Raw genomic sequence first — 26515 nt, 5'->3', positions numbered from 1 at the left:
TCCTTAGGATTTGTTCCCTGCAACCCGCATATACTCCATTGCAGAAATCGACATGTGTTAATACCATTGTTTGAATCATGTTGCGAAAAGTGTCCCTTGGGAAGGATTGTTTTACCCATCTGAGTTTCCACATTGCGTGGAACATTTTCTTTGTAATGGCGGTGACTTGGTTCTTTAGCATTAGGTTGCTGTCAATAATAATGGTGAGGATTTTCAGGTTATCTGAGATTGGAAGAGTGTGTTCCAGGGTATGTATGGCTGTGGGGTAGTTTGTTAAATGTTGAGATGAAAGAATAAGGCAGTATGTTTTTTCTTTATTGAGTTTTAGTTTGAATGTCATAGCCCAGGTATCCATTAGGCTTAGGCTATTTTTTATTATATTGGTGATTTCTGAAAGGTTCAATTTGAAATGTGTGTATATCGTGACATCATCCGCATACAGAAAAGGGTTAAGACCTTGATTGAAAAGAGACTTGGCTAAGGGGGTCTTCATCAGGTTGAAAATGATGGGTGAGAGAGGTAATTCTGGAGGTACTCCACAGTCGGTTTCCCAGGGTTGAGAGATGTTGGAGTTTGACTTTACTCGATATGACCTTGTGGTTAGGAACCCCTTGATCCATTTGAGTATATTCCCTCTGATTCCTATCCTGTCAAGAATATTTAGTAGTATATTATGGTCTACCATATTGAATGCGCTAGACATGTCGAATTGAAGTAGGAGAATGTTTTTACCTAGTGCAATTTCTTCCTTGAATTTGGCAAGGAGAGATACCAGTACAGTTTCTGTACTATGGAGGGGTCTGAAACCGGATTGTGATACATGAAGTATTGAGAATTTGTTGATATACTCCATGAGTTGTTTGGCTACAATACTTTCCATCAATTTGGTTTGTCAGTGGGATGGATGCCACAGGACGATAGTTGGTGATATCATTTGATATCATATCTACTTCCTGTTACCCTGTCTATATGTTCCACCTCTGGTTACACCCTATACTACTTATTAAGATGCTTTATTGCACATTTTGCTGTTACTGTAAATAGCACACTATGCCATAATATTTACTGTTATTTGAATATTTTTTCTGTTGAAATCGTCTATTGCCTGTGTCCAGATTATTCTTGCTGTACACTGCCTTGGGTGAACGTCCTCAAAAAGTATATAAATGCTAATAAATAAATAAGGGGTCCTTTTACAAAGGCGCGCTGAAAGCTGGCTTGCAGTAGTGTAGGCATGGATTTTGGGCATGCGCCAATCCATTTTTTAGCGCGCCTATAAAAAAGGCCTTTTTTTCCAAAAATGGATGTGTGGCAAAATCACAATTGTCGCGTGTCCATTTTGAGTCCAAGACCTTACCGCCAGTCATTGACCTAGCGGTAAAGAATCCAGGCAGTAATGATCTGCACACGCCCATTACGTGCGCCAAAAATGAAATTACCACAAGAGCCATGCGATAGTTGGGCAGTAAGTCAATTTTGGCGCATGTTAAGTGCATGTAGACGCTTGTGCGGTTTTGTAAAAGGGCCCCTAAATTAAAAAACAGCTTAATAGGCAACCAAGGGGGAAGTGCGGTTGAAACATATAGTCATGCAGTCACATAGACAGATAAGATAGGTAGAACAAAGTACAGTATCGATTATCCGACTTTCACTGATCCAACCATTCGACATATCCGATAGACCCCCCCAGTGACGTCACGCAGCTTCTCTTTTCATTTTCCGAATCTGGGACCCTACTTTTACTGCAAAACAGCAGCATAGTGAGCCTTTGTTTCTGCATTGTTTTCTGTATAATCAGACTTTTCATTTATCCGACAATGGGTTGGTCCTGTTTAGGTCAGATAAATCGAGACTTTACTGTAGTTTGGATGGGATAAACATGAGTCCTGCCTGTGCTCCAGCTAGACTCCACCTATGTGTATGTCTACCTATACATCTACAGAATAGCACTTAGGCAAAAGCTGGGCATTTTCATGCATATGTATACATATACAGTACGACGCCGATTATCCGGACTATCTCTGCAGGGGGGTGGTCCGGATAATCGTAAATCTGGATGATTGGACAAACTTACATGGACATCCAGTTGTGGAAGAAAAACCTTTTACCACCCATGGGAATAGTAAAAAGCGTTTTTCCCATGGTAAAACAAAACAAATTTGCTGATTACTGTGCCTCCTTGTTTCCACATCTCTTGTAGTTCTCTCTTTCCTATTCCCCCCCTCCCCCATGGCCAGCAATCCGGCATCTCTCATTCTCCCTCACCCTTGCGACCCTCCAAACCTGCTTTTACTGTCAGCAAGCATTAAACACGGTGCCTGTCTGTAGCCCACAGCCTCCCTCTGTAGCGCTCGGCCTCCTTTGATGGAACTTCCTGTTTCCTACAGGAAGGACACTATCTACAGAGGAAGGCAATGAGCTAGGGCAGTGGTTCCCAAACTTTTTCAATTGACGGCACCCTTCATGTCCAAGCAATTTTTCGCAGCACCCCCTAACCAGCGCCCCCCAGCCACATAGGTCTCTGCCCCCTCCCCGGCCATACAGGTCTCCGTCCCCCACCCCCCCCAGCCACACAGGTCTCCATCTTTTATCTGCACAAATATATCAGTGCTAGGGTATCCCTATAACCAGCCTCTCCAAATAACAAACTGATTACGATTTATAACAAATTACTAATCTACCTATGAAAAGTTAGTCCATTATTATACTTCCCATTTGTACATCTGTATGCTGCACAAGCCAGCATATTTAAAAATATAAGTGAGATTAAATTAAAAAAATGCTACCAACAATAAGAATGACAACTCGGATGCAGCAGCTCATAGGTTTGCTTGCTTTTTTTTGAATGGGAATTGAAACAAGAGATTACTGCTCTATTGGCTTCAATTTTGCACAGTTTGGGAAACGCTGAGCTAGGGAAATGCAGCATGTGTAGCGCTACTGACTGTAAAAGCAGGTTTGGAGGGAGAGAGTGAATGAGATACTGGTCTGGATAATTGGACATCCAGCTAATTGGCATTCGGATAATCGACATCATACTGTACATGCATAAATGCCATTATTCTAATGATTTACATGCATAATCGGCACATATTTTATAGAATTACCCTCCATGAGTTGCCACCGTTACAAAAGGATATGCAGAAATGGTGAGCAAGTTGTAGAAGAGAGACAAAAGACTTTACACCTACTTTGAGTCCTTAAATCTTCCAACATCAGCCGTGCTAAATCGCCTTCATAGAAAATGTCAGCTCCCTTCTCTGCCACAATCCTCAGGGTTTCTCCTAGCTTTGATAACTGTAGGTGATCACCTTTCTTCAAGACATCCCCATCTTTACAGAACAGCTGACTGTAAAAACAAAATATAAATCTGTTACTAAGACAGGTTTCAGAGTGCTGGGAAACTTTCTGTTTCAACTCCAATACTTTGCAAACCATTCTCAATATTCAGAAACGTAGCATGACCCATGTCCCACACTGGGAGGAAGACGTCTTCAATATCGTTCACCCCCAGAGCTCCCCATCCCACACTGGAAGGCCTATCCTCATCCCACTTACTATCAGAGCTCCCTTTCTGCCCCACAATCCCCTTTACCCCCACTAGAATTAGGCTGTCTCCATCAGTCCCATCCTCAAGACTCCTCTTCTGCCCACCCCCCTGATAGAGCATTATAAAGCACTTATCTCCACTCTAGAGCTCCTTTCTCTGGCTTTCACTGGGAGAGGGTAATATATCTTTATTATGGAATCACAGGGTAAAAATCACGGTTATTGAAGTCACATGGAAGGACACAATGGGGCCCTTTTACAAAGCCGAGTAGGCGCCTACGCGTGCCAAATTGGAGTTACCGCCTGGTTACCATGTGGCCCTTGATTTTGGCGTGCGTTCGCTATGCGTGTCTGAAAAGTAATTTTTATTTTTTGGCGCACAGCAGCTACATGCGTCAAGTGGAATTTGATGCATGTAGACCAATACCGCCCGGTTACCGTGTGAGACATTACTGCTAGGTCAATGACTTGCGGTAAGGTCTCAGACCCAAAATGGACGCATGGCAATTTTCATTTTGCCGCACGTCCATTTTGGCAAGAAATTTAAAAAAAAAACATTTTTGTAGGTGCGCTAAAAAATAATTCTGCACCCGCCCAAAACATGCGTCTATACTACCGAAATCCATTTTTCAGCGCACCTTAATAAAATGACCCCTATATTGGATGAAGCAGTAATTGCTTCTGTGGTGTAATAGATGTATTACATCTCACTGCTAAATTCTTACCATAAAGAAGAATTCATCAATCTGCTCTTGAAGAAGTCATGCTGAAGATACTTGTGCAGAATTTCAGGAACTGGGAAGCCTTCTGTTGCAAGCTTGATAGTGGGCTCAAAAAGTGACTTCCAAGGCAACTTGCCATATTTCTTGTGGGCTTCTTCATACCCCCTGAGTTCTCCAGGGACCCCAATCCACTGGGCACCTGTCAAAGCAAACCTGGTAGTTTGAACATGGCAGCAGCCTCTACACGCTCCCCACACCCTCTGTAATGCAACACTATGACAATGTCAGCGCTAAATTCTTAAAGACCCTTAACAACTGTGTTTTGCAGCAAACCCTCCCCCGGTCTGCTTTGTGAATACATCTTGACATATCCTGACTGTCCATTCTCAAGGCACGGTGTTACAAAATAGCTGGAAGAGAATTTGTACACCAGAAAATCCCACGGTCTAATGCTCAGATGGCTACAGAGACTCCGTCTGACCTTGCTCAGGTCACTTTCTAATGAGAAGAACATTTCCTATAAGCAGTGGCGATCCTAGGTCGGCTGCCACCCGGAGCGGATCGCCACTGCGCACCCCCCCCCCCCTCCCCAGGTGCAGCGGCGTCTGTTCCCCCCCAGGATGCTGCACGACACCACACACCCTCCAGCATCGTGCACCCGAGGCGGACTGCCCCACCCTTGGTACGCCACTGCTTATATGCCTTTCTCCATGTCAGTTGTCAAAAAGCATGATGAGACCTTCGCCCTACTGGTGGCTGCACTTTTGTTTCTGATTTACTAGGTGTATGCAACATTATGAAATAGTGTATGATTGCAAAGCACCCTATAATTCATTATAAACTTACCTATTTGGTTCGTGTAGTTCCCACAATCCATCAACAAATCTTGGGGTGTTTTCTCTGGTGCTCTTTCTCGGGCATTAATCACTTCAACAGTCCCTAGGAGCAGGTGCAGTAGGAGGAAACCAGAAACCACATTAGTCCTTTCCCTCAACAGCCTCGCTGAACAATTTCATTTTCTTGGTCAGGCAGGGCCGGCGTTAGGGGTGGGCAAACAGGGCAATTGCCCTGGGCCCCCATGTCACTGGGGGACCCAAACCTGTCTGATATTGAAAGAAGGACAATTAGCAAGCAAGCTTTGGGGCCCCCTCCCTTGCATCTGCCCTGGGCCCCATCATGTCTAGCACCGGCCTTGCATTCAGGTATCTTTCCTTACACTCTGAGCAGGACTAAGGAGAACTGATGCCCTAAGCACAGTTCAACAATGGTGCCTCCCTGCTTAACTGACAAGACATAGACTCAATAAGTGCTGAGAATTATCATTATTGCACGAAACAAAACATCATATATATTTATAATGATTAGAAAAACACTGAAATTCATCTTGGATAATGGTTGTGGCAGACAGCATTGAAAGAGTTACGCTAGGGAAAAACTCTGAGGTTGTCCTTTCCTTTATTATCTTAAGCACATGCTTATTTTGCTTAATGGTTAATCCAAGGCTGCTTAGACCTAGCAATTATGTGATTTTACTTCAAAAATGGCCAAAAGGTAAATGGTTTGTGGTAGATCAAGGGTGAGCTAGTAAACACATATCTCCTCAAGCCGTTGATTTTCAAAGGTACTGTGGGGTGTCAGGATTGCTGGAAGTCAAAATTATTGCTGGACACACTTATATTAATATTAAACCAGCTTCTGACCTCTGAGAACTTCCCCCTCCCCTTCAGGAATCAGAGGAGGGAAAAATGGAACAAATTGTGTTGAGCGGCCTGCTAGCCCTGTGTTTAATTGCTCTTGATCAGCATACCTTTTGTTTCTATAACTTGACACCTCAGATTAGATGCCTTAGCCAAGCATTGAGCAAGAATTCTATAACGGCATCTCAGGACTATATTATAGAATACCAATGTAAGTTGGGATTGGTACGCCTAAATGTAGTCTCATAAATAAACAATCTGCAACGAGTGTGTAGTTATAGTTTCTTTGTTACGCCTAAATGTACGCCATGTCTATGACAGACATAACCAATGACACCTACAGCTGAAGTTTTGTGTGTAAATTACAGTATTCTCTAAGTTATGTGCATAACGGCAAGACCCACCCACTGCCCAGCATGCTCTGCCCACGTATATGCCCCCTCACACATATGCACTAAGGTTGTGGTTCCCAAACCTGGTCCTGGAGGCACCCCAGCCAGTCAAGGTTTTAGGATATTCACAATGAATATGCATGAGAGATATTTGTATACAGTAGAGTCAGTGCATGCAAATCTCTCTCATGAATATTCATTGTGGATATCCTGAAAACCTGAAACTTGAATGCGCTTAGCACGATTCTATAAAGAATATGCATCCTTTATAGTATCACGCTTCTATAAAGAGTATGCATCCTTTATAGAATCATGCTTAGGCATAAATTGCGCCTAACTGTAGGTGCCTGCAATTAGGCCTGCTATGAGCAGGCTTAAAAGCTGGTGCCTAAAGTTAGGTGTAATTTGGCCATGTTCTATATCAATGTGCATGATCTTTGGGAACGCCCCCAGAAGCGCCCCTATCCACACCCCCAAATGTGTACATGAATTAGGATTTATACGCACATCGTTATAGAATATATGTGCGTAAATCCTAATTATTGTTAAATAGTGCTTTAGTGCTGATAATTGGTTATCACCCAATTATCAACACTGATTGGCTCATAAGTCAGTTACATTATGCGTGTTAAATAGTGTGTGCATAACTGTGTCATAAGTGACTTATGAATAGACAAATAAAGTGGGAACAAACCGCAAACGAACAAGTAAGGAACAAATAAAAGTCCAGAGAAACCAGTACTTAATGGTCCATTTTCATTTATTCAGGATATAGATTGTAAGCTCTTTTGAGCAGGGACTGTCTTTTCTTCATGTTAAATTTGTGAAGCGCTGCGTACGACTGGTAGCGCTAGAGAAATGATTTGTAGTAGTAGTAATATAGCACAGCTGGTGAAACAGGAGGTGCGACTCAACACGGGCCGTGTTTCGGCAATACTGCCTGCATGAGGAGTCCAATCCTCTATAGCACTATATTTCGAAGATGAGAAGGACCTAAAGATAGGATACACTGATTTATTCGTGCACAAACAAACTGCTCTCTTGACTCTTCAATGCAGAAATGAAACTGCAAAAAAAAAAAGCCCTGCTTCTCATATTTGAAGATATAGTGCTATAGAGGATTGGACTCCTGATGCAAACAGTATTGCCGAAACATGGCCCATGTCAAGGTGCACCTGTTGCACATGACTTGTGTTGTATCCTGAATAAATGAAATGGACCATTATGCACTGGTTTCCTTGGACTTTTATTTGCTCCTTACTTATCTGTTTGCTAAGTGACTTATGTGCATAAGTAAAGAATAGCACCTAGCACTTATGTGTATAAGTGTGCATTATGGGCTAGATTCAGTAAACGACGCTCAAAAATCGGTGCTGAATGCAATTCTATAAATGGGCACTCACAGATGAGCACCCATTATAGAAGAGAACTGAGTGCCGAGTTCAGCACCCAGATTTGGAAGCCAGGACTTTTTCCTGCTGAAAAAACAGGTGTCATTCCCGGTTCCCATGAATGGACATGTGTGTTTTTTGCACAGATCTGCCGTTTCTGCCCCGTTTCAGTGCCTTGCATCTGTTAGGACACTTTTTCTATGCCAAAGATTCAGTGCAGAAATAGCACCTAATGTCTGGCACCATATATAGAATTTCCCCCCAAATACATGCGTAACTTATAGAACTCTAGCACTTATACATGAATATCCCCAGATTCTATATCTATATCTGTGATAGGGACACAATAAAAGAAAGATGAATCACAGAAGGAATGAGAAAGGATAAGGAGATACCAGCTCTCACCTACAAGGAAACCAGTGACAGAGACCCCCTCCCCCCACTACCAAGTCAACTTAGGGCCCTAAGAGCTGTACAAAAAAACAGGTCTTGAGACCAAATTTTAATGTGCTTGCTGATGCTTCAATCCAAAGATCAAAAGATAGAGTATTCCACAGCATGGGAGCCAAATAAGGGGCCCTTTTACTAAGCTGCGTAAGCGTCTACGCACGCCCAACACGCGCCAAAACGGAGTTACCGCAAACAAACACGTGGTTCTTGCAGTAATTTTATTTTTGGCGCTGAGTCTGAAAAATATTTTTTTTATTTTAGGGTACGCGTAACGGACGCACACCAAGTGGCATTTGATGCACATAGGTCATTACCACCCGGATTCTTTACCACTAGGTCAATGGCTGGCAGTAAGGTCTCGGACCCAAAATGGACGCATGGCAATTTTCATTTTGCTACATTTCCATTTTTGACAAAAAAGGCATTTTTTATAGGTGAGCTGAAAAATAATTCTGCTTGCGCCCAAGTCATGTGTCTACACATTTTTCAGCGCACCTTAGTAAAAGGACCCCTAAGTGAACCCACAATGTCAAACAACTTCCAGCTTAATTCTAGAAGGTGGAAGAACTGTCAAGAAGTTGCTGCGGAATGATAAAACAGCCCATGGAGGGGTTTGTGCAAACAGAGAACATACTGAGAGTTCAGAGTTCCAGTGAAAAGGGCAAAATGAATTAACATGGTGACTTTAAGCTTGACTAAGGAGCCAATGATGAAAAGTTAACAGAGGGGTCACAGGGTCTGACCTACAAGCATTCTGAAGTAGCTTAACTGAGGTGTTTGTATACATTTTAATTGTTTTAAAGCAGAATCTCTAAGGCCAATAAGGAAGAAATTCCATTGATCAATTCTATTGAGAACCAGGACAAGAATTAATGGTTCAAGGTCTTACCCTAAGGGAAAAAGGTTCAGAAGCAAAAATATAATGGCTAAATTCAGCTGCAAAACATATCAGTTAAGGCCCTTAACTGATATGTTTTGCAGCTGAATTTAGCCATTATATTAACTTAAGGGTGTCCTTTCATAGGGGAGTTGAACAGCTAGAACAGTGTTTTACGCGCTCAATTCGGCTCTTATAAAATTGCCGAATGCCAATTTTGTAACAAGGCACCTAAGTGCAAAATCCAAAAAGGGCTCCCATTTTATTCAGCTAACATAGGCGCTTGTGTGCCTTTATAAAACCAGCTTGTACAATGACACTCAGCAGAGAACAAATCCTCTTGCACAAATTTACATCAGCTCTAAAGGTGTAATTGTGTGCAATGTACTCTCTGCATGTAACTATGTATTTTGGAAAATGTATGTGCACTTTGTAGCTCTGCCCAAACTCTGCCCCTGGGAATGCTTATCACAGTGTGCATATATGTCTGCGTTATTTTATTGTGTGTATTTCAAGGATAAAGTGAAAAGTCTACCAAAGGTGGACAAACGCCAAAATCCCACAAAGAGAATAACAGCACAAAGACAGTGGGAAATGGGCCGATGACTCAAGAGACCAGGACAACAGACTGGTGTCTAAAGTAATTTATTAAAGACTCAACACAGATCTGTGTTTCGGCCATAGACATGCCTCAAGAGTCTGAAACACATTTTTTTAAAACCTGGTAAATATAAATATTTAATGATCGTAAAATGTATGTAACAGCGTATCCGATTACGATGACAAACATACAAACAATAATATATATCCAAGTATAGAATGTTAATTAACACTGGTGAAAAAATGATAAAATCATATTAAATAAAATGTAATCAAAACATAATAAGAGAAACAGTATAAAGTTCATTGTAAAAAAAAATATAATGTAAGGAACTGTACTGGAAGATAGATTAGATATGAATGGTTAAGAAAAAATATTACGAAAACACATCACATGTATGATAAAATACTGATAGGTGCATATATACATCAAGACATATTAAGAACACATATATAGTGTAATATAGAAATATATATACGAAATGCATAATAAACATGTAAAATCATATAGAAAAATACATGAAATACAACGTGTAAGAGAAAATGTAATCTTTTAAAATGGAAAAAAAAAGTATAAATGAATTATACCCGAGCCTAAATGTTAATACATCCCTCAAGTAGTGAAGTACGTGAATGAACAAAACATTATGTGGTCCCTTTACTAAGATGCGCTGAAAAATGGCCTGCGCTAGTGTAGGCATGTGTTTTGGATGCTCGCAGATCAGCACGCCTACAAAAAATGCCTTTCCTGGGGGCGGCCAAAAATGGACATGCAGCTAATGAAAATTGGCGTGCATCAATTTTGGGTCTCAGACCTTACCGCCACCCATTCACTTAGCGGTAAGGTCTCATGCATTAACTAAGTGGTAATCATCGATTCCCGTACAATGCTAATTACTGCCTGGTTAGCACCGCATGCCAGAAAATAAAAATATTTTCCGGCGTGCATAGTGGATGCACATAAAATATGATATTACTGCCCGGGCCACAAGGCAAAATTTAAACTGACCTTGTTAGCTGCGTGAATGGGTAATTTTATCTAATATGATTTTATCATTTTTTTGACCAGTATTTATTAACATTCTATACTTGGATATATTTATTTATTTATTTATAGTACATTTCTACCACACATTTTCCCACACATGCAGGCACAATGTGGCTTACATAGGAGAATTAAAAATGACAATGCAATAAGAGAACATGGTAAGAGACAAGAATAGGCAAAGAAGGGGGCATAACAGATGCAGAGGTAAGAAAGTGGGACTATTGATCGGTAAGAGAGTGGGGGGAGTAGACCAGTCCAATATATTATTGTTTGTATATTTGTGATCATAATCGGATATGCTCTTACATTTTACATCATTAAATATTTGAATTTACTAGTTTTTTTAATGTTTGTATTTCAGACTCCTGAGGCAGGCCTGTGGTTGAAACACAGATCTGTGTCTTTAATAAATTACTTTAGACACCAGTCTGTTGTCCTGGTCTCTTGAGTCATCAGCCCATTTCCCAATGTCTTTGTGCTGCTATTGTGTGTATTTCAGTCATGCGATTTTCATAGAGCCCTTGTCTGTATGTAAAACGTGTAGCATGGAAACTGCTTTATAAACTTACCTCCATGTGATGGACATGTATCCATGTCTGTGGGGTGGAAATGGGCTGGAAGGGAGGCAAACACTGCCTTGGAGAAGTGTAAATGTCTGCACCTACATGGATTTCAGTCTGACATTTATTACTCATCTGTTTTCCAAATCTGAACTCAAGGAGAGTCACTACAGCTTATATAGAGCAGTTCTGGCTGAGAGCCAATCAATATAGTAACAGTGGCGTAGCCAGACCTGACATTTTGGGTGGGCCCAGAGCTAATATGGATGGGCACTAAGTATATATAGGTGTGAGTAGTTTTTTTGGGGATCCTAAATAATTTTTAATAAACAGTCTGCCCAACAGCTGTCCTACAGCAACATAAAACCACATACATATTCGGAACCTATGTTGCAAACCTTAAAACCACAATACCGAGAATACAAAACACTCAGGACCTATAGAGCAATTCTACCATACCATAAGCAGTCATTTCTACAAGTCACACAAGGAAAAGGAAAGCATCTTAAACATTACAGTGAGCACTAGAACATCAATTCACCTATTGTAAAACGAAACCAGACAGAATAGTACAGATCGTCGATCCTGCATAGTCAATGTCAACAGAAAGCCATGTCTTTTTCACAAACACAGATGCACCCTAATCCACTATAAAATAAGTAGTCATAAACTTTCTATTTAGACAAAAATTAAACTGAACCCCCAAGATGCCAGACTCTGCATAGAATGCACCACCACAGAAACAGAAAATGTCTCCTAATACTGTGCAAAATATAAAGACAGCAGATGTAAATTTGAAAAAACTAGCAAATACCAATCACCACTTTACAAATTAACAAATAGAAATAAAACAAATATAGAAAATAAAATAATACCATTTTATTAGACTAATACATTTAGCTGTCAGAGGCCAAAACCTTCTTCCTCAGGTCAATATAGCATAGTGCTGTTACAGTGTCTTATCCTGTCCTGAGGAAGAGGGTTTTGGTCTCCGAAAGTTAGTTAAAATGTATTAAAATTAGTCCAATAAAGATTACCTATTTACATGTTCTATTATAAACATTTATTAACACAGCTACACTACTACTTTATCCTAAAGCAAAAAATAAAAATATATATTTTCTTTACAGTTTGTCGTCTCTGGTTTCTGCTTTCCTCATCTTCTTTTCACTGTCTTCCTTCCATCCAGCATCTGTCTTTGTTCTTTCTCTGCCATCCAGTGTCTGCCCTCTCTGCTGTCCCCTCCATCCAATGTCTGCCCTCTCTCCCTGCCCCTTCCATGCACACCTGCTCTCTATCTCCGCCCCTTCCATCCACCATCTGCCCCTGTCTGCCCTCTCTCTCTCCCCCTTCCATTCACTGTCTGCCCTTTTTGTCCCTTCCATCCACTGTCTACCCTTTCTCTCTGCCCCTTCAATCCACCATTTGCCCTCCCTCCCTCTCCCATCCATCAAGGGTCTGCCCTCTCTCTCACTCCCCCTTTCATCCAGGATCTGTCCCCTCTCTCTGCCCCTTTTTTTCATCCCCCAGTTCCAGCCCCCTTATCCCACATCTCCCACCTGCCTCCCTTTTCAGCCCCAAGTTTCAGCTCCACTATCCACCAGTCCCCAGTTTCAGCCCCAGCCCTTTTCTCCCACCAGTCCCGAGATTCAGCCCCCAGCCACTTCTCCCTGTCCCCTTTTCAGCCCCCAGTCTCCACAGTTTCAGCCCCTGCCCCTTTTCAGCCCCCAGTTCCAGTGCTAGTCCCCTTATCCCACCTACCCTCCTTTTCAGCCCCCAGTTACAGCCCCTTTCATCCACATGCCTTGCATTGGGGCCCCCCCTTTTAAGCCCCAGACCCATTCTCCCACCTGCCCCAGGCATGCCCCATTTTCCCACCATCCCCAGGCATGGCCCCTATTTTCCCTACTGGCCCCTTCTCAGATCCCAGTTCCAGCCCCCTTCTCCCATCTGAGACCCCCTCCCCACCCCAGTCCCATTCTCCCATCTGAGACCCCCCTCCCCTCCCCTTCTCCCATTTGAGACCCGACCCCCCTACCCCTCCCCCATCTGAGACTCCCCTCCCCTGAGGCCCCCATCCCCACTCCTTCTCCCATCTGAGACCCCCCTCCCCACCCCTCCTCCCATCTGAGACCCCCCACCCCAGTCCCCTTCTCCCATCTGAGACCCCCCCGACCCGACTACCAGCTCCACCGACAGCCCTCTTAGTTCTCCTGCCACCACCCTGCCTTAAAAAAAAAATTTGTGAAGTCGTTTTGCAGGCAGCGCTTCGCGTCTGCCCCGTGTGCATTGCAAAAAAAGGAAATCGCCTCGTCGTCTTCGGGCCTTCCCTCACTGTGTCCTGCCCTCCGACAAGGCGATTTCCTTCTTTTGCAATGCACGCAGGGCAGACGCGAAGCGCTGCCTGTGAAACGGCTTCACAGATTTTTTTTAAATGCCCGATTTTCCGAGTGCTGACTGGGTGGGCCTGAGTTGAGATTGGGTGGGCCTGGGCCCACCCAGGCCCACCCGTAGCTACGCCTCTGATAGTATACATAAAACCATTCAAAAAAACTATAGACAAACAAAGTAAAACAAACAACCATCCCTTCCTCTACAACAGCAAGTACCTCAAACCAGTCCCAACATCTTCATCCATTCAGATACACACATTCTTCCATGTCTAAGCTGTACTTGAGGCAACAAATGCACTCGTTTAGCATATTTTAAAAGAAAAGCTACACAGGTACCTTCTTTTTGAAAATTCACTACAAGTAATTGCACTAAGCAGCTTTGTGAAAATGTTCTTACTTAATCCATTTTATTGTTACATCATATAAACCACTGTGTATTTATGAATCTAATTTACACCAACAACCCTCTAGAAATGAGACTTTTTCATAACAAAGGGGTCCTTTTACTAAGGTGCACTGAAAATGGGCTGTGCTAGTGTAGGCGTGTGTTTTGGGCACGTGCAGATCCATTTTTCAGCGTACTTGTAAAAAAGGCCTTTTAAAAATTTGCCGAAACGGATGTGCGGCAAAATAAAAATTGGCACGCATCCATTTTGGGTCTGAGACCTTACCACCACCCATTGACTTAGCGGTAAGGTCTCAACACATTAACTGTGTGGTAATCATCTACACGTGTAGAATGCCAATTACTGCCCGGTTTCTGCCGCGCACCAGATAATAAAAATCATTTTCCGGTGCACATAGCGAACATGTGTCAAAAATGAAATTACCATATGGGCGATAAGTCCAAATTGGCGCACGTAGGTGCCTACGCGGCTTAGTAAAAGGACCCCATAATTTATTTCATTTAAGAATACTTATAATTAAGTATTCTTGGAGTTTGCCTGGCCAAAGGTGGGGGGCAGGGACATTACCTGTGGATGCATTATAGATGGTGAAAATGACACCACCCCCAATGCCCATGCTTTGGGGGTTCACAACTGAAGTACAGAGGAGGCCAGCGATAGCACCATCCACTGCTGAACCTCCACGATGCAGGATGTCCCTGAGAAGGAAACAGAAGCAGATTCAGTGAGAGAACAAGGAAGTTTGATTGAGAACAGGAGATGGCATGACATGAAAAAATTGAAGCCACTTAGGTTAGTCTGTGTTTCCCCTTCCCAGCACAGCCATTGCTCTGCATATGCTCAAAACAAAGCAAACAAATCTATGAGCTGCTGCATCCATGTTGTCGTTCTTTATTGTTGGTAGCACTTTTATTTAATCTCACTTATATTTTCAAACATGTCAGCTTGTGTAGCATATTGTGTACACAGATGGAAGTATAATAACGGAATAACTTTTCATAGGTAGAATAGTAATTTGTTATAAATTGTAGCCAGTTTGGTTATAGGGACACTCTAGCATGTGTTATACTCGTGCAAAGATTTTTTTCTCCTGGTAAAGGGCCACTAAAACAGACAACATATTATGAGAATCAGGTGCTCAGCATTCAGAGTTTCTATCCATTCATTTATTTACTTATTTATGACATTTAAATCCCACATTAAACATGAATTAGGTTAAAACAGGGGAGCATTTAAAATCTTTTTTTCCCTGTGCCTAGATCAAAAGAGAAAGATGGTTTGTGGGAACTTGCTTCTTTTGTTTTGTGGAACGCAGTGGTACATTATAAAAATGCACATAGGGCCCTTTTACTAAGCCGCGTAAGCATCTACGTGCGCCAAAATTGAGTAACCGCCTGACTACCACGTGGCTCTTGAGGTAGTTTCATTTTTTGCACGCATCCGATATGCGCATCTGAAAAATGTTTTTTATTTTTGGGCGTGCATAATGGACACGTGCCAAGTGGCATTTGATGCGCATAGGTCATTACTGCCCAGATCTCTTACTGCTAAGTCAATGGCTGGCGGTGAGATATTCAATAATGAGGACAGAGCTACCTTCATGCAGAAGTCCAGAGTCAGTCTAAACGTGACAACATTTTTCCAGTTCTGTGATATATATTTATTTCTTCTAGTCATTTTTCAACAGCATTTTCTCAGTTATTACCCAAATGTAAACACAATTGTAATGTTAATTAATAGGTTTTGGATGTTACTGAATTTTATTATTCTGTCTCACTGTATTTCCAGTTTTGGCACAGTATAAGTCATCACAAGGACAAAATATAAGCAAACCAATGAACTGCATTAGGGGTTTATAGCCCCATTTAGTTATATTTAAACAAATGAGAGATCTGTATGAAAGAAAATATTTATTTTAATTATTTTGACTTATGAAAACCACTTGTCCCTGAAATATGCTCAAAACAGAAAAATCCATTTGTACAAAAGAGATGAGATGAAGATGTGATTTCTTGTGCCCCAATGAAAGGAGAGTTTAATTTTACTTCCAATCTTTATAACACCAGGCTTCCCAAGGGAGATTACAACAACAGTTTAGATGAACCCATCAGTAAATTAGGATATCCTCACTGAAATTTGGCCATGTATTATTGTATTGTATAGAAAAGTGTAGAAAAATTAGCACAAAATACAGTCTTTATTAGTGCCGTTTCCACCAGCTACAATAATTTTTGAAGCTGTTTTAGTGACATTCAGTTTTTATTTCACGATATTTATATCTACACTAGTAAAAAAAAAAGCCCGTTTCTCATTGAAATGAAACGGGCTCTAGCAAGGTAATCACCTTCTGCATTAATGTTTTTAAGGGAAGTTCCAGGTTCCCCCTCCCTCCCTCCCTCCCTCCCAGTTCCAGGGTCCTCCCTCCCTCCCTCCTTCTTCCAGTTCCAGGGTCCCCCCCTCCCTCCCTCCCAGTTCTAGGGTCGTCGTCCTTCCCTCCCTTCCAGTTCCAGGCCCCCTCCATCCTGACTTACTTTTGTAGGGGTTACGGCGGCCGGCAGCAATGGTAAAAGCATGCAGGATCGGCATTTCAGTTTTCCCTTCTCTGTCTCTCAGCTCTGGTCCCGCCCTCATTTCTGTTTCCACAAGGGCTGGAACTGGGAGGGAAGGGGGACGGACGACGACCCCTGGATCTCGGAGGAGGGAAAGAACTTCCGGTGGGGTGGGGCAGTGATCGGGATGTGCGATACGAACCCGACGAACACTACGCGGGCTTTCACTGCCACGCTGCCAGCTTCAGAACGTTGGAGGTGCAAATTATTATATTAGATATGGCAAGCTTTCAAATAAATTAAAAAGCTATCAAATAAGTTAAAAAAATCTTTTGTCCTCCACCTTTTGTTTATTTATTGCATTTGTATCCACATTGTCCCACCTATTTGCAGGCTCAATGTGGCTTACAGAGTTTGGTTATGACATAATCATTCCATGATATCAGATACAATTAGTAATGTACAAAGATTAGGTGAGGGAAGAGAGAAGGAAGGTGTTAGGCAAGATATAAGGTGGACTGTAATAATTGGGTGCGTTGGTGAGGTAATTTTGTAAGGTTATGGGTTCTCTTTATAGGCCTTGTTGTGTCTTCAGAGATTTACGGAAGTTAGTTATTTCATCAATAGCTTTCAGGGCTGTAGGTAATGCATTCCACAATTACGTGCTCATGTAAGAGAAGGTGGTGGCGTGTATCAGCTTGTATTTTAATCCTTTACAGCTGGGGAAGTGCAGATTGAGAAATTTGCGGGATGATCTTGTGGCGTTTCTGGGAGGCAGGTCCACAAGGTTTAGCATGTAGATTGGGGCATCTCCGGGAATGATTTTGTGTACAATCGTGCAGATCTTGAACGCAATTCGTTACTTGAGTGGGAGCCAGTGAAGTTTCTCTCTTAGGGGTTTTGCATTTCATATTTGGTTTTTCCGAATACGAGTCTGGCGGCGGTATTCTGGCCTGTTTGGAGTTTTTTGATGGTCTGTTCTTTGCAGCCAGCGTACAGTGCATTATAGTAGTCCAGATGACTTATTATCATTGACTGTACCAAGGTGCGGAAGATATATCTCGGGAAGAAAAGGTTTTACTCTTTTGAGTTTCCACATGGTGTGGAACATCTTTTTCGTTGTGTTCTTCACGTATCGAGTATGAGGTTTCGGTCGATGGTGACTCCAAGAATTTTTAGATTTTGTGCGACGGGGAGAGAACAGTATGGTGTGGTTATTGTGGAGTAGTTGTTTTTGTTGTGTTGAGAGGTGAGTACGAGACATTGTGTTTTCTCTGCGAGTTTCAGCTGAAATGCATCCGCTCAGGAGTGCATGATTTGGAGACTTTGGTTGATCTCGTTGGTGATTTCATTTAGACCATGTTTGAATGGGATGTAAATCGTGACATCATCTGCATATATATAGGGATTAAGGTTTTGATTGGCTAGAAGTTTGGCTAAAGGTATCATCATTAGGTTGAAGAGAGTTGGTGATAGTGGGGATCCTTGGGGAACTCCACATTCAGGTATCCATGGGGGTGATATGTCCGTGTTCGTTGTTACTTGGTACGCTCTTGTGGTCAGGAATCCTTTGAACCATTGAGAACTGTACTCCTACTCCAAAGTATTATAGTATATGTAGTAGTATTTCATGATTAACCATGTCAAAGGCGCTGGACATGTCGAATTGTAGGAGGAGTATGTTGTTACCAGTTGCAATTGCTTGTTTGAATGAGTTCATTGCAGATACTAGTACCCAGTGGTGTGCTGGAGCCGGCTCGCACCGGCTCGCAAAAGCCGGTTGTTACATTTTGTACCGAATTGCAAGCCGATTGTTTCCCGCTGCGAGCCGGCTCTCCTCCCTCCCGCCCGCCTCCGCCCGATCCGGTCCCTCACCTGACTCTTCTAATTCTTTGGCGGGGCAGGCAGTCTTGCCTGCCCGCTACCATCGCTGACTCTCCCTGCCGGTTTGCGCTTTAAAACTGGCTGCCGAGACTTCCAGAGGCGGCCTCGCAAGACTTCTACTGAAGTCTCGGCGGCCATTTTGAAGCGCGCACCGGCAGGGGGAGATGTCAGCGCTGGTAGCGGGCAGGCAAGACTGCCTGCCCCGCCGAAGAATTAGAAGAGTCAGGTCGGTGAGGGACGGATCCGGAGGGAGGGATGAGAAGTCGCCGGTGAACATCGCGGGAGGGGTGGCAGGGGAGAGAAGGGAGTCCCTGGGCATGGGTGGATGGAGGGCAGGGGAGAGGAGGGTCACTGCTGGGCATGGGTGGATGGAGGGCAGGAGAAAGAAGGGTCACTGCTGGGCATGTGTGGATGGAGGGCAGGGGAGAGGAGGATCACTGCTGGACATGGGTGGATGGAGGGCAGGCAGGGCCGTGCCAACACAGTAAGCGAGGTAAGCACTGCAGGGGGGCGCCGATCTCTGGAGGGCGCCTGAGGTCTTCTCAGTTGCAAAATCTTTTACCTGAAGTTGTGATTCTCCTCTCGCCCCTGCCCTCCCCTCTTCAGGTAGCAGTGCTCACTGAGGCAGGCAGGCGCTGCTGAGTTGTTTGAAAGAATACAACTAGTGCTATATATGTCTTTGGTTGTGGAAGAACTCCTTAGTCAGGTGAGCTTGAACAACATTCAAATTAAAGAGAACAGGTTTGGAGAGAGGTGTGCAAGTGAGACTGGGGAGAAATAAAAAATAAATAGTGTAATTGTTAAAATCTGTAAGTGGTTCAAAGTTTTTCTGAGCATGTACACTGAGAGGAGGGCATGATGACTGCAATGATGTGTGCATAATTATCAGGTAACCTGAGATAGCTACAGCTAAAAGCCATTTCATTGGCTGATGGTTCCAACAGTAGTTTCAAAGAAGTTTAGCTGACTGTTTAGTGTTTGAAGAGCTGGTAAGTGAAAATCTGATTGCTTTTTTTGTGTTTGTTTTTATTATAAACATTCTCCTTGGATAGGAAGAGTAAAGAGTTTGTGATATGTGAAAATACATTTTGCTTTAATGAAATTGTTAAACTTTAGATTCAGTGGTAGCGATCATTTTCACAGTTAAAAATCATAAAAAATTATATGCGATCAAGTATTTTGCAAGAAAGGCTTGTAAGCCTTGCCATGATTGCTATTGAGAATGATATATGTGCCCAGTTAGATATCAAAGATTTAATTACCAATTTCATGAACATGAAAGCACGAAAAGCTAAGTGGTTGTAAACCCTTTATTTGTTCAGCAATCCCACAAAGATGCACTCCATCTTTCAGCTCCTATTTCCTTTGCATCTTGTGCCACACGGGGGGGGGGGGCACCAACTGATAGTCTGCAGGGGGGGCGCCAGATACCCTTGGCACGGCCCTGGGGGCAGGGGAGATTAGGGTCACTGCTGGACATGGGTGGATGGAGGGCAGGGGAGATTAGGGTCACTGCTGGACATGGGTGGATGGAGGGCAGGGGAGAGGAGGGTCACTGCTGGGCATGTGTGGATGGAGGGAAGGGGAGATTAGGTTCACTGCTGGACATGGGTGGATGGAGGGCAGGGGAGAGAAGGGTCACTGCTGGGCATGGGTGGATGGAGGGCAGGGGAGATTAGGGTCACTGCTGGACATGGGTGGATGGAGGACAGGGGAAAGAAGGGTCACTGCTGGCATGGGTGGATGGAGGGCAGGGGAGAGGAGGGTCACTGCTGGGCATGTGTGGATGGAGGGCAGGGGAGATTAGGGTCACTGCTGGACATGGGTGGTTGGAGGGCAGGGGAAAAGAGGGTCACTGCTGGGCATGTGTGGATGGAGAGCAGGGGAGATTAGGGTCAATGCGGACAGGGTAGATGGAGGACAGGGAAAGAAGGGTCACTGCTGGGCATGGGTGGATGGAGGGGAGAGGAGGGTCACTGCTGGACATGGGTGCATGCAGGGCAGGGGAGAGGAGGGGAGAGAGAGAAATGCTGGACATGGATGGAGGGGAGAGAAGAGTGAGGAAGGAGATGAGATGAGGGAAAAGGAAGAGAGGAGAAAAACTGCACATGGATGAAGAAAATGGGCAGAAGCTGAGGACCCGAAATGAAGAAGAAAGGAGAAATGGAAAGAAATAAATGGAAAGGAAGCCCTGGAAACAGAGTTAAGAGGACAGATAGCAGCAGAATCGGATACTGGGCCAGCATGATCAGAAAAACAGTCACCAGACAACAAAGGTAGAAAAAAATCATTTATTTTCATATAGTGTTTGGAATATGTTCACTTTGAGAATCAGGTGCTCAACATTAAAAGTTTATATTTATTTACTTATTTATGGCATTTTATCCCACATTAAACATGAATTAGATTGGAACCTGGGATCATTTAATTTTTTTTCCTGGATAATGCATTGCCACCCTCCCCCCCAAGGCTCTCTCCCCGGCTATAGTCAGCTCTGCAATTTGGGGGGGGGGCGCAGAGGGGGACAGGGGGGGCGCAGAGGGGGACCGGGGAGAGAGCCTGTTGTTAAACATTTACCAGCACACCACTGCTAGTACTGTTTCGGTGCTGTGATTTGACCGAAATCCTGATTGGGACTCATGCAGGATTGAGTGTTTATTTAGGCATTCAGAGAGTTGTTTCGTCACTATGCCCTCCATGAGCAGGATAGATGTTACTGGGCGATAGTTGGTTAGGTCCATTGTGCTTTTCTTAGTATCTTTTGGCAGCGGAGTAAGATGTTTCCTTTCTCCGTGAGAAAGAGACCATTTTGAAGCCTGTGGTTTATATGATTCGTGAGGTCTTTTTTGAATTGTTTGGGGGTGGATCTTATTAGGCTATTGGGGCAGATGTCTAATTTGCATTGTGACTTGGCGTATTTTCCAAGCCATTGTGAGAATTCATCTGACGATATCGTGTCAAAGTTGGTCCATGATCGATCTGCTGGGCTTTCCCAGGTTTTAGATCTAGACATTCAAGGATGCTTGTGTATTCAGTGATGTTGGTAGGTATAATGCTTCGGAGCTTTATGATTTTTTAATTGAAGTAATTCGCAAGATTGGTTGCGGATGGGTTGTCTGTGTTGTTAGAGGTAACCGGTGTAGTATTTAGTAGATTGATTACGAGTGTGAAGAGTTTGTGTGTGTCCTTATAGTTTGGTCCTATTTTGGTTTTGTAGTACGTTCTTTTAGTTTGTCTGATAGTGTATTTGTATTTTCTTTGTAGCTGTTTCCAGTCTTTGAGTGTATGTTCGTCTTTTTTCTTGGTCCATGCTCGTTCTAATCTTCTGACCTGTGTTTTTAGTTCTTTCAATTCTTCATTGAACCATGGTATTGAATTTTTCTATGTGAGGTTCTGGTTGAATTGGTGCTATGTAGTCTAGTACTGTTCGCATCTGTTGTCCCATTCTTGGAGAAATTGGGAAGAGTCTGTGGGTGTTGTCCATTCGTCTGTATAGAATTGCTGCCAGAATGTTGGTGGGTCTATTTTTGCCTCTCGTAGTATAAGTTTTTTGCTCCTGTTTTGTTGTGTCTTTTTTGTTTCTCCAGCGGAGGGAGAGGTTGCTTTGTAGTGATCCGACCATGGTGTGGCTGTCCACTTTGTATCTATATGTGTGAGATTAGGTTCTGATGAGAATTTGTGGGTAATAATGTCTAATGTGTGGCCTTTGTTGTGGGTGGGTTGCATGTTTGGCCAGTGGAGCTCCCATAGTTGGAGGAATTCCTTGCATTCAAGTACATTGCTTGATTTGGTATCTTCAAGATGGAGATTGATGTCTCCTGCTCTGAGAAGGTCCTGGGTGGAAATGCAAGTATTCGATATGAAATCCATAAAGTGCGTTTTGTGAGTCTTGCCAGTTGCCCGGGGGTCTGTAAAATAGGATTAGGTTTAGGTGATCACGTAGTTTGGGGCAGTTGATTCTGACTGAAGCTATTTCAAGTTGGGGAAGCATAGATTCTGCTGTTGTTGTGACTGTGAATTGTGATTTATAAATTATTGCTATGCCTCCTCCTCTTTTTCCTTCTCTTGTCCAGTGGGTAATTTTGTATCCTGGGAGACATAGCTCTAAAATTATTGGATCTTTGGAGTCATGGATCCAGGTTTCGCTGATAAGTAGTAAATTGAGATGTTCATCAGTAATCCAGTTGGTTATAATTGTGGTTTTATTAACTGCCGATCTGGCACTGCCTATCCAACTAGATCAGCTTTTGACTTTTTACAGATGGACTACGCATAGGCAGTCTGTTATGTTTAATAATCTTTTACTATTGTTTTAAAATAATATTTGCTATTGTTTTGGATAAACCAGTGACTCCGCCTACTGACTTCAACCCATATAATGGGCTAGATAGCCTATTACCATCTCCTGTTCTCAATCTAACCTCCTTGATAAGGAAGGCCAGGAAGGGAAGGGCACTGGAGGGACAGGGCTAGGCTGAAGAAGTTTATGGTGGAGGAGGGACTTGTGGATGTACGGAAAATGGCACACTCAAGAGTATGGTACTACACTTACTATTCAGTTCCCAATGGTTCACATTCAAGGACTGATTATATTTTGATATCCAAGAGAGGGGTGGAAGAGGAGAGTATAGGGAACATAATCTAACCCAGCACCTGTTTGGGTGGGCCTAAGGGAAAGGGTGGAAGACCCAGGAAGGAAATTTCAGAAACTTAATGATGGTCTATTAGCAGATGAAAAGGTTCAACAGGCAGTGGAGTTAGACATAAAGGAATACTTCCCTATCAATAGAATGAGGAAGGTGTCACAAGTGACAAGGTGGGATGGATTTAAAGTAGTGACAAAGGGCAGGGTTAGTTAAATGAGGATCCCAAAAGAAGATGTTGACATTGGAAAAGCAGCATGAGATGATTAAGTGGTTAGAAGAGGTGAAAAAAAAGAGCCCCGGTCCTATAACACAGGTATCTATTGGAAACTAGGGAATAGTTGCAAGCAATGGATATGGTGGAAGAGGTTAAGTGGCAGATGTTTAAAGTGAAGCAAGTTTCTTATGAAAAAGGAAACAAAGTAGAGATACTATCAGCCATGTGCTTGAGGGAACAGAGAAAAGAACAGATGTGCATGTGGCAGAAAGGGGAGGGTAACTCAGTTATGGAGTTAACAAAATCAGGGATCAGTTTGGGAAGTTTGTCAAGCAGCCATATAGGGCTAGAGATCATGGCTCGGAAGGGGATATCATTAGCTACCTCGAGCCAGTACTACTTAGCAGGCTAATGCAGGAGGAAAGGGAAGAGTTAGATCAGGACATCACAGGAGGACATCTGGGAGGCCATTAAAGCTCTGAAGGTAGACAAAACCCAAGTCTGGATGGACTAAGTGAAATTTTATAAAACCTTTGGGGAAGGGGTGCTACAATTAAGAAAAATTAAGCAACCAAAAAAAGAAACTTATCAATAGAATATGCCGAATATGCCAAATATACAGTCCATATCAAGGAGCAAAAGAGAGGAATTATAAGGAAAATAAGAAACTTCAGTACCTCAAACAGAACATGAGCAAAACTAATTTGATTTTAAACCCCAGCAACTTAATCTCCATGAAACAAATAATAAGACTAACCTCACTTTTTTCCCAACCATTTCATTCCTAGGAGGAAAGATTGTTCTGTCAGCTTATTCACTGCCTGCTGAGAAATACAGCCACTTGAAGAAGAAACTGCTGATCGGTAGACTTAATCTCAGATTCTGTGACAAGTAGCTAGAAAGTGCTTTTCACAGGGTTAACTCCCACTCTTTAAGTATAAGGAAAAGTAAAGCATAAGCTTCTTTGAGACAGCTGGACTGCATTTCCCAACAGCCAGAAGGGCTGGAATTGGAAGGAGTGTGTGCTTGAGGGTGGAGGAAAGCCAGACTACATTTCCCAGCAGGCTGGAGTTGGGAAGGAGCAGGTGCTTTAAGAACCTGGAAGGAAGGCTAATTAGCAAGTTCCCAGGTGCTTGATTACTGACCCATCGCATGCTATGAGGGGAATTTAAAAGAAGGTTTTTCCCTGTTAGAAGAGAAACAGTCAGGGCACATAGCCTATGGGGAAAGGAGGAAGGATGTCACTGAGTGTCCCCCCCCCCCCCCCCTGTTTACCAAGCCACAGGGCATTAGCACAGGGCTGCCACTAGCATGGCTTAGTATATGGGATGGGGGAGGGGTGATTAGCCACTCTAGCAAGGTTCCCTTCCTTGCTGTTTTCCTAGGTATAGGCAGATAAGCCTGGGGAGTTGTTTGGTCTCCACAATAAGTAGCTGGGAATCTGAAGGAGAAGTGGTTTGCCTCCAACAGGCTGCCATGTCAGATGCTTAAGGAGCTTAAGGTTTTTAAAAGCCCCTGGGTGAAAACCAGACCAGGAAGAAAGAGTAGGGTTGCCATACGTCCTCCAGGGTTTTTAATTTTTTGGAAAATATTCTCTTTTTCTTTATTTGCCTATAACCAACCTACCCACATAATGAGAGAAATCATCTATAGCCTATTAGTCCATCTGGACACATGGGGGGTAATAAGAGAGAGAAAAATACTGCTGATCTCCTTTCTGTTTCCCTGCTGGTTTTAAAGGAATTTTGTTTGTGCAGCACAACTTTAAGCATACGTCATGTAAAGACTTTCACACCTATCTCTGAAGCCAGCCAAAGCTGATGAGTGATATGCACTCTTCTGATAAATACGCTTGGGCTCAAATTCAAATCCGGAAGTTCTCAAAAGCAGATTAATGTCTACTGCTGTTTGATGTGTGCTCATTAACTAAAGGCTACAATTAAATATTTCTGTAGCAAAGGTAGCAACCAGTTTTATTTTTTCTGTCCTCGTTTTTTGTCTCTGCAAATATGGTAACCCTAAGAAAGAGGTATGAGCTGGCTTTTTAGGAAGCTTTGATTCTAGTTTGGAGAGATTAGCTCTCTTATCCAGATTCTAGATGGGAAGTGAAAAAAAAGAGGGAAAGCTTAAGTGTTCACCTGCAGATGCAAAAGGTTGCCCTGAAACATGAAGCAGAGGTGCATAATAAGGAAGGTTTGTTAAAGGGAGACTGCAGTTCAGGGCATCGACTTTGTATCAGAAACCTGGACTGGAATGCCATGTAAACTACCACCAATGATCATTTCTATCGCTAAAGGTGTACACAGCACTGTACACATTATACACAGGTACTCTGTCGCAGAGGGCTCATAGTCTGTTATTGTACCTGGGGCAATGGAAGGTTAAGTTACTTGCCCAAGGTCACAAGGAGCTGCAGTGGGAATTTAACTCAGCTCACCAGGATCAAAGCCTGCTGCACTAACCATTAGGCCAGTGTTTCCCAAACCTGGTCCTGGAGGCACCCCAGACAGGGGCGTAGCCAGACACCCAATTTTGGGTGGGCCTGGGCCCAGGATGGGTGGGCAGAAGCCTTTTCCCACAAATGATTTGGTCTCTCCCTCTCTCGCCTGCATGTCATAGGTTCTCTCAAACATCCCCCCTCCCCTGCATACCTTTTAAATAGCAGCTTTTCACCGGCAGTGAGCAGCAACTAATACATACTGCTCATGTTGGTCCCACAGTCTTCCCTCTGATGCAACTTCCTGTTTCTGCACAGGCGGGAATACATCAGAGGGAAGGCTGTGGGCTGGTGTGAGCAGTATTATCAGTTGCTGCTCACTGCAGATGAAGATCTGTTATTTACAAGGTATGCAGGAGGGACAGTTGTTGGGAATTTTTGGCTGGTGGGGCTTGGGGATCCCTGCCAGCCACATCATAGATGTGCTGCTACTGGGTGGGCCTGAGCCCACCCTTGGCTACACCACTGCCCCAGACAGTTAAGTTTTCAGGATATCCACCATAAATATTCATATCAACAATCCTGGTCTAAATATTTTAATTATCGGCTAATTAAATTTATTATCTGTATTATAGCCTAAATTCTACAAATCAGTTCTCAAACAAATTTTATTTTACTATATCAAACTATATAACTTTA

At 43.1% G+C, this 26515-nt stretch overlaps 1 protein-coding gene across 1 annotated transcript in view; it reads right to left on the bottom strand.

Moving 5' to 3' along the window:
- GGT5 (gamma-glutamyltransferase 5) overlaps positions 1-26515 on the bottom strand; it is a 107565-nt gene that overhangs the window by 57313 nt on the left and 23737 nt on the right. Inside the window, exons 2-5 of the mRNA XM_030218115.1 lie at positions 14654-14784; positions 5118-5210; positions 4275-4470; positions 3192-3349 (exon numbers count right to left, since the gene is read on the bottom strand). Of these exons, the coding sequence (XP_030073975.1) occupies positions 3192-3349; positions 4275-4470; positions 5118-5210; positions 14654-14784 (578 nt within the window). The remainder of the gene's footprint in view (positions 1-3191; positions 3350-4274; positions 4471-5117; positions 5211-14653; positions 14785-26515) is intronic.

Source organism: Microcaecilia unicolor, chromosome 11 (genome assembly GCF_901765095.1).
Source record: "Microcaecilia unicolor chromosome 11, aMicUni1.1, whole genome shotgun sequence".
Lineage (NCBI taxonomy): Eukaryota > Metazoa > Chordata > Amphibia > Gymnophiona > Siphonopidae > Microcaecilia > Microcaecilia unicolor.
This window is presented reverse-complemented; position numbering and strand designations above follow the sequence as displayed.